We start from the raw sequence: 13,025 nt of genomic DNA, 5'->3' as shown, positions 1-13,025 counted from the left end.
TTGATTTTTTTTAAGGACTAATCTAAGGTTAGTTGTGACTACCACATTAATATGTGCCATTACTCTTTAAAAAAAAATTCAAGAGTAATGGCACCTTACATTAAACTGGGTGCCATCACAAAGAGTGTCACTAAATTATATTAAAATTACATCATTAATGGACCATTAACTGTAAGGTTACATTAAACTAGATTTTCACACAAGCTTTACACCGGTCGACAAATGTAGCCGGTTTTAACTGACTTCTCACTTCAGTCACTTAAAAAAAAAATAAAAGTGTTAGCCATTTAAAATTCACCAAATCGCCTTCAAGAGGTTGCTCAATCGGCTGGGATCATGCTTAATGAAGCGGATGTCACTAGTTCGAATTCTCCTCCCCCTCTTGTGCGGACATGTAAAAAAAAAAAAAAAAAAAAAATTTACCAAATCAGCTGGTATTATATAGGCAGAAAATTAGCATTACTCCTATATATATAAAATACAGACTCCAGCTGTGGAAATCCGAAATGAATACAACTAAAACAGCCTTTTCATAGGATTTGGCAAAGGTGAAGTTAAGCAGAAACAGTTAAAACATTGTCCTCGTTTCTGTCTTTGAAGAATAAACCGTTAGCTGTAATGGAACCAATGAGGATCTTTACGATTTCATCGAGCCCTGTTTCTGTCTTCCTGAGCTCACTTCTACTTGTAGACTTAATTCCCTGCAAAGAAACCACATAGTTTTTCAGCTTGAATCCCATCATGGGATTTCCTCAACTCCTCAGAAACATTCTTCCCACTGTTTTTCTTTTGTTACACATAACAAGCGCCATAGCCCAAGATGATTCCATTGGTGACCCCAAAGAGAGGGAAGCTCTTTACACTCTCAAGGCTTCTTTTGGCGACCATTTTCTAGATATTAACTGGACCGGACATCCTTGCGACATTAATCAACCTTGGCATGGCATTCAGTGTCTCAACGGTCGTGTTACAGAAATCTTGTTGGAAGATATGGGGCTGGCCGGAGAAGTGACTCCTGACATGTTCATCAGCTTCCCTCAGTTGTCTCTCCTGAGCTTCAAGAACAATTTTATATGGGGAGTTGTAATGAATTTCTCCTCCAACCAGAACCTGACCGGTATTGATCTGTCTCGCAACACGTTTTTCGGGCCGATTTCAGATTCGCTTCTAAGCCTTAATTTGTTGGAGTCATTGCAGCTTCAAGATAACTTCTTGAACGGTAAGCTGATAGGAAATGATGAATTCAATCATTTTTAATTTTTATTCTAACACTATCTCTCATGTGGGCTTATTAATTCGTGTAATATTTAATTGAAATTAGATATGATAAATGAAGTAAACAGGGTTCAAACTCAAAACTATTGACTCTAATATCATGTTAACTAATATGAAGAATTTGTATTCTGATAGGTACCATCCCAGAATTTAATCAATCTACCTTAAAAGTATTCAATGTCTCAAATAACAATCTCTCCGGCATGATCCCAAGAACTCAAACTCTCCAATCATTTGACTATGCTTCATTTTATGGTAACAATGGATTGTGTGGTCCACCCTCTCCCACTCCCTGCAACTCTCCCAACACAAAGGACACAGAAGTTGGCTCTCATAACGATTCCTCCTCTCCTCCAGAAGGCTATAAAACAGATTCTTCAACTCCCCCTTTGAACATCTTGTCTTTGATTTTCAATGTTGTTCTTCTAGTTGCTTTAGTTGTGCTCTTCATTTGGTACTACGCGAAAGCCAAGAAGCTTAAGAAGATGTTGAAGGGAAGGGGTGGGGCACAAGAAACGGAGGAGGAGGACCAGAAGATTATGGTGGCGGCCGGAGAGAGGCGAGCGGCGGGAGAAGAGAGAGGGAACTTGATATTCATGCAGGACGATATGCGTTTCGAATTTAGTGATCTTCTGAGAGCTTCTGCGGAGGGATTGGGGAAGGGGATATTCGGGAATAGTTACATGGCGAAGCTGAGCGGCGGGCCGAGCATTGTTGTGAAGCGGCTGAGGGATTTGAAACCGTTCACCGGTGAAGAGTTTGCAATGCAATTGCGGCTGATTGCGGAGCTAAAGCACCCTAATTTGCTGCCTCTCCTTGCTTGCTACGCTTGCAAGGATGAGAAGTTGTTGCTCTACAAATATGCAGAGAATGGAAATTTGTTTAGTCGTATTCATGGTGAGCTTTTTGTGTTAATTTGCTTTTCTTTTTACATTTCTTGCTCTTTTCTACAATAAAGATTATCTCCAGCAGTAAGAGATATTCTACCTAGTCAAGAAGCACAATTCTCTATTTTACCTACTTATTTTTTAATACTAATTCTAACAAATTATTTATTTCATTCTTTATTTTATTAAATATTATTTTTTAATCTTTTTTTTTTTTTTTTAATTTGCGACCGCTTTTGCATCATCTTGTAAATTGCAATAGAATTGATTCACGCAGCATACCTGTGTGTTATTTTTATTTTTCCATTTTTAGTTTGTCAGTTATATGCATGCTATTTAATTTTTTTGGGGGGTTTTTAGTAATTCAAAAGACTTGAATTTGTATCATAAATTCATGAACAGAGAAGAGAGAAGAGAGAGAAACATTGAGGGAGGGAGAGAAGAGAGAAGAGAGAGAAACGTTGAGGGAGAGAGAGAAGAGAGAAAATAATGTGGAAATAATATTATATTCAACAATCTAGTGTGCTACAATGAATAACAATACGAAGCTATTCACTGTAGCAGTTAAGGTATAATAGTTAATATGAAGCTATTCTGTTGGAGCAAAAAGGACAAAAATAGTTAAATGTAGTTAATATCTTCATTTTAGCTGCATTGGTAAAGATGTTATAAGAGAAAGTGTGTTTGAAGACTCTACGACTGTTCTTGAGTTATAGTTGTTTGTGATATAATTGTGAGTTTTCTTTGTTATTTATTTTTTATTTTTTTAAAAAAATTATTTTTACCTTTTTTAATTTTAAACTTCGGTTATCCCTGAATTATCAAGCTTTTCAATCATAATTTCGAATTATTATAATTTGCAATGTTGGTGACTCATGTTTCAACTCCTTTTAATTTCATCTTTACTATTAGGGTTTTTGCGTTAAATCAAACAACTAACAAGTGAAATGTCTCTTATACTTTTGTATAATTCAGTTCAGACCCACGGCTTGGTTGTGGGTCATAAAATAAATATATATTTTTTTGTTAAGAAATATTTTAAAGCAATTAAGAGTCTTTTGGTCATTTTGGCATCCTCAATTATAGAAGATTTAACCGAAAATCCCGATTGATTGGTAAAACTAAAAGTGACTGAAACTTGGAAATCTAACATTGCAAATTTTAATAATTTAACGTTATGATCGTAACAATCATAGAGATAAGTGAAGTTTCTCTCTTTCTTTCTTTCTTTCTTTCTTTCTTCTTCTTCTTCTTCTTCTTCTTCTTCTTTTAGGGTTTAGGATAAGCATTTTATCTTCTTTTCTTCTTTATAAATGTAATTTTATATCAACGGACATTGCAGGAGAAAGAAGAACTCCATTCAAATGGAGTGCGAGATTATCAGTTGCTCGAGGTGTAGCTCGAGCATTGGAATTTCTACACCTCAACACCAAGTCCCAAAGCATTGTTCCCCACGGCAACCTTAAATCCTCGAATGTTCTTTTCGATGAAAATGACAATGTTCTTGTTTCTGACTACGGCCTTGCTTCCCTAGTAGCACTTCCCATTGCAATTCAACGCATGGTGTCTTACAAATCACCCGAATATCAAACTGCAAGAAGAGTTTCAAAACAATCCGACGTCTGGAGCTACGGCTGCCTCCTCTTAGAACTATTGACAGCAAAGATCCCAGCCACGGCAGCTCCGCCGGGAATCAATGGCGTGCATCTCTCAAGTTGGATTCACCGAGCACTCCGGGAAGAATGGACGGCAGAGGTGTTCGACCCCGAGATATCTATGCAGAGAGGCGCCGCTCCAGGGATGCTGAGGCTGCTGTAAATTGCAATGCGTTGCTGTGATAATGTCCCTGAGGATTACCCTGAGATGACAGAGTTGGTGAGAGAGGTGGAACATATAAAGGCTCCAGAGCAATCAGAAGACGAAGACGACTTGTCGTTAGATTGGTGTATCAACGATGATTCTATAACAACCACTGCCACAGGGATTGTTGGAGATGATGAGAGTTGATATTGTAGGACTCAGAGATTGCTACACCATTCCTCCATAAGATTAAGAACCTTCATTCTCTCTAAAAAATTAAAATGAGTGAATGTTTTAGAAAGCATCATACATCTTAGAATATACGGAAAATATAATATATTTTTTGTATATTCTATAATTATATTGATATCAAATATTCTCTATTTATGGGTTGATTTTAATTAAATATTAGGGTTGTAATCAAATCAAGGGAATTTGATTACTATACTTGTATTTAGATATTACCCTATAAATAGGAACCTTTGTATTATAGACAAATAAAGTTAATGAGCACAATGTAACCCTTGGAGATATTTCGAGTTGTGGACGTAGGTGTCTAATACCGAACCACCCGTAAGTTCTTTGTGTTTATTCTCTATATTGCTTTTGCTATTATTCACACATCATCATTATTTCAACATGGTATCAGAACTACCTTTTTGTGGCCTTGGATGTTATTGACGTTCAGTCACGCTCCGCCCACACTTTCTGCCCATTCAGCCACGTGCCCCAAGTTCATCCAAACACATCGGTGTTTCCATTGTTCAATAGATTAGATGCTGCAAAGTTCATAGCCACCAAGATTTGCCAAAACAGAGTCTCCACGTGCCGCCCAAGGTCTCTGTCGTTCCGCCACAGGCCGCCACCATCATCCACTTCCGACGGCAAGACCTTTGTTCGACAAATATTCCTTCGGAGATTCCAGATCAGCCCTGTCCGCTGCCGTCCTAGCTTTTACGCGCCTACACGTGTCGATCAAGCATCAGCTAGCCGCCTCTGCGCGTGAAATCACGCGCCAACGCTAATTGTTTAGCACCTTGCGTGCCACACTAGATCCTAGCCTGCGGATCCACCACCTATGTGTCACACCAGATTCCCACCTGCAGTTGCACCTATTGTCGCATCACACTGGATCGCAGCCTTGTGACTCCATGGTTCTTCCCTGACTCTTCCCCTGTGCGCATCACACATGATTTTTGCCTGTGCAGTGCACTTAACCTTCCCATACACTTGCCGACACCAAATTAGAACCCAGATCAGGCAATCTCACAAGTCTTATAATGATCTCACCAGCACTGGATCCAAGCTAAAAAGAAAAAAAAAAAAAAAAGGGGGGGGGGGTCCAAGTCGACCACATCACACGTGTCGGTCAGGTTCGCTGTGCCGATCTGATAACCGCCCAAGTGAGCTCATTTTCTTTTTATTTTTAGCCCAATTCGGCCTTGGCCCATAGTCGGCCCTTTTTAAGTTTTGGCCCTAGTCGGCCCTAGCCCATTGTCGGCCCTTTTGAAGTTTGGCTCATTGTCAGCCCTGGCCTGTCGTCGGTCCCTTTTGGATTTTGGCTCGTCGTTGGCCCCTTTTGAAGTTTGGCTCATTGTCAGCCCTGGCCTGGTGTCGGCCCTTTTGAATATGTGTTTACCAACCACCTGTCGTCGTCACTAGCCGACCGTCAGCCTCTATCTCCTCTGGCAGTCGCCACCATCTACAGCTCGTTCTCGGCCTCTGCTACCTCTGTCATCATTGTTTCGGATTTCAAACTCAAGGTTTTAGAATATTTTACCTTGAGTTTGAGGGGGAATGTTAGAATATACGGAAAATATAATATATTTTTCGTATATTCCATAATTATGTTGATATCAAATATTCTCTATTTATGGGTTGATTATAATCAAATATTGAGATTGTAATCAAATAAGAGGATTTGATTATTATACTTGTATTTAAACATAATCCTATAAATAGGGACCTTCGTATTGTAGACAAATAAAGTTAATGAGCAAAATGTAGCCCTTAGGGTACTCCGAGTGGTGGATGTAGGTGTCTAACATCGAACCACCCGTAAGTTTTTTGTATTTATTTTCTATATTGCTTTCGCTATTATTCCCACATCATCATTGTTTCAACAATATAATTTATGATCCTTGTAATTCATATTATTTCTTTGTGAAGATATTAAACAAGATTCTCAAATTACATATGTGGAATAGGAAATAAATTGGTTAACTTTTCCTGATGCATGATCCAATGGTCTTGTTGTTTTGTAGAGTGAATGCTGGACAAACATGCATTTACCTTTCCCCTATTATATTAACTAGCATATAATCCGCGCAATGCGTGGGTGTTTTTTCATTGTATTATTTTATATTTGATATTCACATAGAAGCACATTTGTAAAAAAAATATATTTATAGCAACTGTCTAAATTCCAATTAATGAAAAAAAGAAAAAAAAGAGTGCATTAAAAAAAATCTTGAACATTCTCAATCAATGTAAATTGAGAAGTGCTAGAGAGCCAAAGATAAGTGTCCAAAATTCTTTCCAAACTAACGTGGTAAGAATTTTGGAAAGAATTTTCATTTTAAAATTCTTGCCACGTCTGTTTGAAAAGAATTTTGGACACTTATATTTGGCTTTCTAGCACTCCGCTTTTGAGACTTATACCGAAGATTGGCTCTTGTTTTGAAACTTCTTATTCTTCAAATTACCGTGAGTATCTTGCTTTCGTTTGCAAATTATTGTGATCGGCATGTCATCATCATCTGATTTTACATCTTCAACAGGTACAGAAAAAGACATAGAAGAATGTTGAGTGAAGATTTGTTCGTCTTCTATTTCTTGTAATTATTGAATTTAATTAGAAGATGCATCAAATTATGTAGGAAAATATTGTGTAGATATAAAGGGAACAAAAAAAAAAAAAAAAAAAAACATATAATGAAATGTTACCTTTTGGGTTTTAACTTCTTGTGAAACATGTGGTCCAAAGATTCTTGTACCAGTATAATTTTCCAATAATTTTTTCAAATTATAATCATTAAGCCGCAATTGGAATACATATTAACTGGAAACTATAGTTTCAATTTATCTTGGCAAGATATTGTCGTCCAAATACTGTATAAAATAGAAACACAGAGAAAAGAGTATTAATTATATAACAATTCAATTCATATAGCAAGGAAATATATTGAGAAAATAGTAGACTCACAATAATAAGAAATGAATACTACAAAAATTAAATAAACTAAATAAAAAGTTTAGAAGACTGAAAATACCTCTACTCTTGTTGCAAATTATATCAAAAGTAGGCAAATATAAATAAGTATTCAATATTTATAAACTTTAATTTAAGAAAAAAAGAGAAAAAAGAAAAATATAAAACAAATAAGTGCGTTAAAAAACATTTATGAACATTCTCAATCAATTAAATTTGTTTTAGTCTCCAAGAGGTAGCTCAATTGGCTGAGGACCACACCTCATAAAGCGGTGGTCACTAGTTCGAATCCCTCTTCCCCCTCTTGTGTTGACATGTAAAAAAAAAAAAAAAATTAAATTAAATTTGTTTTAGAGATTTTTACTACATTATTCAAATAAGATGTTTCTATTATCTGATGCAAGTTTTCTAATTCATCTATTGACAGTCTTTGTACTTTCTGACTATAATCTGCCATTAAATTCATATCTTGACAGGAAATTTAGTTGGAGTTTGGCTCTAGCCGGTAACTCCCTCTGTTGGTGTAGATATAGGGTTTCCTATTCAAATTAAAGCCACTTTGTTGGAGAGCCATTAAACCTGCAACATTGAGTGGATACTGTTTATGCTAGTCTAATCCTGTTGGCTGTTGTAGCTATTGCATTCCTAATTTTTCTCTGTTTATGCTAGTTTTTGCTGTTGAGAGGTTGGGCTGTTTCATTATGGTTGGTTTGTGACCCTCTGCCCAGAAGTCGTGGTGCAATTTCTCATGGAAATTCCTTGATTCTTGTCAAGAATTATGTGAATCATCACCACTTGGACCTCACTTTTTATTTTATTTTATTTTTACTGTAATGGAGTCTAGTGAACCTCAGTTTAAGACATTAAGCAGCAAACCTATCTAAAGCAGACATTCCATCATTCAATTTGCTTGATGCTTCTCTTTCATTTTAAGTTCGAGGGCTCTCTAGGTTTGGTGTTCTATTACTGGTGGCTGAGGCAGCAACCTGAGTGGCGAGTGCTTTTGCCCTAATGATGGAAATCTGTTATATTTTTTCCTCGATCTCCAATTGCTGAGTTTTAGATCCTTTGCTCATTCTTACAGTCTTTTCCTTTATTTTCTAATCCTATGTTGTGGGTGCCTAGCTCTGACTTCTAGAGTGGTGCAAAAACTATGCTTATAGTAATTTTTTCCTTGACGACATATCTCGATGAGTAGGATCCTATTGAGCACTATCAGGAATATATGGTTGCTTTCAAATAAACTAAAATTATATAACCCATATATAGAATCAAGCATATTGAATACTCATCCTGTCAACAGTGCAATATCAATGTAAAACAGAGAGCTAAAGAAAGAGAGAAAAATCTTGTTCTCTGTTTCATTGAATGAATCGATCTTATACAAATACATTGTATATATATACACTTTGACTATAAACTAACCTCAACGGTATCTACAACTTCTTTAACAGCTCTAACAGTAAGCAACTAACATAACAGAATTTACAAGTAACAAAACTAAACTGCCAGCTTATTCTTCACATGCTTCATTAGCTGATACTCCCCCTCAAGATGAAGGGAAGATATTAAGGACATTCATCTTGGGCAATAGAGTCAGAAAAGGATCTAAACTAAGAGATTTTGTAAACAAATCAGCAATTTGATGTTGAGAAGTAACATGCAAAGTGCGAATAATTCCTTTTTGTATTTTCTCCCTTATAAGATGACAATCAATCTCTATATGTTTCGTTCTCTCGTGGTATACAGGATTGGCTGCTATATGCAAAGTAGCCTAGCTGTCACAAAAAAGAAGAGCCGGTTGAGGATGTGAAACATGAAGGTCTTTGAGCAAACTGAGAAGCCAAACTATCTCACAAGTAGAAGCAGCCATGGATCTATACTCACCCTCTGCAGAGGATCTAGAAATAGTGTGCTGCTTTTTCGATTTCCAAGAAATCAACGAGTCCCCTTGGAGCATGCAATAACCACTGACAGACCTTCGAGTATCAGGGCATCCTGCCCAATCAGAGTCGCAAAAACCCTTAAGATGTATCTTGGAAGAGGAAGGGTAGAACAGACCTTGACCCGAGGCATTCTTGATATACCTTAACACTCTATTGGCAGCATCCAAATGAGGTTGTCGAGGACAATCCATAAATTGGCTTAGGATTTGAACAGAATATGAGATATCTGGTCTTGTAATCGTGAGATAAAGCAACCTGCCAACCGATCTTCTATAACTAGTAGGGTCTGTGAGAAGCTCACCATGAGTTCTTGAGAGTTTAAGGTTAGTTTCCATTGGAAACTTTGCTGGTTTGGAAGCTAACATTCCAGAGTCTTCAATATTTCTAGAGCATACTTTCTATGAGACAAAGAAATCCCTTTGGCACTTCTAGCTATCTCCAAGCCAAGAAAATATTTCACATGGCCAAGATCTTTCATCTTAAATTGTGCATTGAGAAACTTGATTAAGGCAGCAACAGCTTTATCATTATTACTAGCTATAATGATGTTATCGACATATACTAATAAAGCAATGAACACTAAACCCTCCTGTCTGGTGAAAAGAGAATAGTTTGCCTTCGATTGACTAAAGCCATGATCCATCAAAGTAACAGAAAATTTACCAAACCATTGCCTAGAAGCCTGCTTTAAACCATAAAGAGACTTTGTAAGCCTACAAACCTTAGACTCCCCCTTGCTAGCATACCCGGGAGGTAGCTTCATGTAAACCTCTTCCTTCAATTCCTCATGAAGGAAGGCATTATTAACATCTAACTGGTGCAAAGACCAGATGTTAATAGCAGCAAGAGCTAACAAACATCTCACAATAGTGAGTTTTGCCACAGGAGAGAAAGTTTCAGAATAGTCTAGACCTTCACACTAAGTGTACCCCTTTCAACGAATCTGGCTTTATATTTCTCAATTGATCCATCTGCCCTGTATTTGATCTTAAAGAGCCATTTGCAGCCAATGGGAACTTTATGTGAGGGCAAATCTGTGAGAACCCAAGTATGATTCTGTTCAAGAGCAGCAATTTTTGCATCCATGGCATCCTTCCAATGTTGATGTTTAATGGCTTGGTGATAAAACTGAGGCTCAAAATGAGTGGAAACAGACAAACAAAAGGATTTATGTGGTAATGACAGCTTATCATAACCTATGAAAGAAGATAGGGTATGTGGAATACCTGAATTTAGTTTCATGTGTGCAGATTGAGGCTAGTGAGAAGCCAATTGACAATGATACTGCTGCAAATAACCTGGTTGCTGTCTAATTCTAGAGGATTTCCTAATTGGAATAGGTTCTGGTAATGGGTGTGCAGGGAGTGTAGATGGAGAAGTAATGTCATTAGGTGAATCAGGTAAGGTGAGTTGTGGCTGATCTGAAATAAGTGGTTCCTTGTGAACTTAAAACCAGGGAAACCATGAAGTTTGTAGCACTTGTCAATGGTGTGACCCACTATATGACAGTGACTGCAAATAGGCTTATCCTTGCGCACGTTGCCTCTAAAATTATCTCTGCCAAAAGGAACACAAGCAGCAGGAGCAGGAGCTCTTGACAAGAATGTAGCACTATCACCAAAAGATGCAACAGGAGCAAGAGCTCGTGGCAAACATGCAACATTATAATTGAAAGATGCAGCAAGATCAGAAACATGAGCTTGTGATATGAATGTAGCACTATCACTAGAAGATGTAGAAGATGAGATTTGCATCTGTCTCTCATCTTGTAGAATCATAGAAAAAACTTTGTTAAACGGAGGCAATGGCTCCATTAACAAGATTTGACCACGGACATTAAAGATGAGTCATTTAGACCCATCAAGAAATGATACACATATGTTTGAAGATGAAACTCAATGATATCCTTCATGGATCCACAAGTACATTTCTCACAAGAACAATGAGGAATTGGACGATAATTAGAAAGTTCATCCCAAATCCCTTTGAATTGAGTATAGTATGTACTCACCGAGTTTGATTTCTGTCAAAGAACAGAATAGTCTTCTGGAGTTTAGGTTCGCGAGCCATTTCCTTAAGAAAATCTAGTCTTGAGATCCTTCCATACATCTTCAGCCTAGGAGTCTGTATTAGAATTGTGCTTCGATTATCTCCATGATGGAGATAAAACAAATCCAGTGATTCATCAATAGAGTCTTCAGTGGAATTTGAACCAAAATTTGGTGCTGGATCAGAATTTGGAGAATCATTGATATCATCCATGGTGGATAAAGGAAAGAAAATAAGAATCAAGAAAGCATGGAGTTTGTATGATTGCTATGGCTCTGATACCATGTCAACAGTACAATATCAATGTAAAACAGAGAGCTTAAAAAAGAGAGAAAGAGAGAAATGAAGAAGAGTTGGAGAGAAAAATCGTCTTCTCTATTTCATTGAATGAATTGATCTTATACAAATACATTGTATATATATACACTTTGACTATAAACTAACCTCAACCGTATGTACAACTTCTTTAACAGCTCTAACAGTAAGCAACTAACATAACATAATTTACAACTAACAAAACTAAACTGCCAGCTCATTGTTCACACGCTTCATTCGCTGATACATCCCAATTTCCATTAATCATTAGAAAAATAGAGTAATAGGTATATCCTAGGCTATCTTCTTTTTCTCATACCCCTTCAAAGCCCAATTTTGTACTGACAAAGTGCTTAGAGGTTCAGTTATCACATGACTCTTATGAGGTTGTTTAGGTATGAACTAAAATGAAGAAATTGTGCTCTGTTGAGCTTGAGGGAGTTATAAGCAAGCATAAGAATAATAAACTCTCAGTAATAGAACACAAATTTAATATATAAAACCCATCTTTGAACACAGTAAAATTTCATATATATATTTCTCAGTAATAAAATAAAAAGTAAAGATACAAAAGGTTGACATAATGTAAAGATACAAAGAAACTAACCTGATACAGAGACCAAGAGACGGTGGATAGTGGGGAAAACCCTATTTGCAAGTTGAGTTATATAGAGATTGAAGTCAGTGGAGAGAATCCTAGACATCTAAATGCAGCCCATACTTGGAGAACATAATTTTGCTGAGATACCCAATTCCATTCTTCGTTTCTTGAAATAGAAACAAAGAAATATAAAATCCTAAAAACAGATAGATAGAAAAGGAGAGAGAAAAAGAGGAAAACGTTGGAAGAAGAGGAAAAAGAGAGATCAAAAACCTTAGAGATCAAAAACGGAGAGAGAGAGAGAGAGAGAGAGAGAGCATGCCTTAGAAGAAGAAGAGAAAAACAGAGAAGAAAGAATAAAGAGAGGAAGAGTTGAAGAGAAGAGTCGAAGAGAGAACGTTGTTGTCATTAGAGAGAAGGAAGAGACCTGCGGTTTTCTCTACCTTCTTATAAAGCTTTCCACTGCCACCTGCAGTTGTTTTGGGGGAGGATGGGTGTTGTTTTCTCCCATCCTCCTCCCTTCGCCCATTTTCTTTTCCCATTTCTCTTGTTTTTTCCCTAATTTTTTGTGCCTTTTCGGTCTCTTTGCCATTTTTCTAGCAGTGCCGGCGTCCTCTGCGCCTCAGCGGATTCGTTCCACCTCTCCATCACAGAGCCACTGATCTCCACCTCCTCTTTGTACTCATGCTCTCTTCCGCCGCCTACAGTCTCGGTATTGTCATTTTGTTCAGATCTAGTTTTTTCAAAGCTAGATCTGTCTTTCTTTGCCAATCCTCTCCACCAACTCGCCTGACCACCATCTTCATCGTTCGCTCCTCTCTCCCACTGTTACAGTGCTATTAAGGAAAAAATTGTAATTCAGACCAAGAAAGGAAAAGAATGGAAGAATGAAAGATAAGAAATGGAAGATGAGAAGTAGAGAAGAGCGTTATTGAACCAAA

At 37.2% G+C, this 13,025-nt stretch overlaps 1 protein-coding gene and 1 pseudogene across 1 annotated transcript; one reads left to right on the top strand and one right to left on the bottom strand.

The window, feature by feature from the left end:
• The first annotated feature begins 741 nt into the window (after positions 1-741).
• On the top strand, positions 742-4,968 carry LOC132178062 (probable leucine-rich repeat receptor-like protein kinase At1g68400; annotated as a pseudogene).
• A 3,979-nt stretch (positions 4,969-8,947) lies between these two features.
• On the bottom strand, positions 8,948-9,454 carry LOC132178061 (uncharacterized mitochondrial protein AtMg00810-like). Its single transcript, XM_059590524.1, has one exon. It carries the CDS (start codon positions 9,452-9,454, stop codon positions 8,948-8,950), a length of 507 nt encoding a protein of 168 aa, XP_059446507.1.
• Between the last annotated feature and the right edge of the window lie 3,571 nt (positions 9,455-13,025).

Source organism: Corylus avellana, chromosome ca4 (genome assembly GCF_901000735.1).
Source record: "Corylus avellana chromosome ca4, CavTom2PMs-1.0".
Classification (NCBI taxonomy): Eukaryota; Viridiplantae; Streptophyta; class Magnoliopsida; order Fagales; family Betulaceae; genus Corylus; species Corylus avellana.
This window is presented reverse-complemented; position numbering and strand designations above follow the sequence as displayed.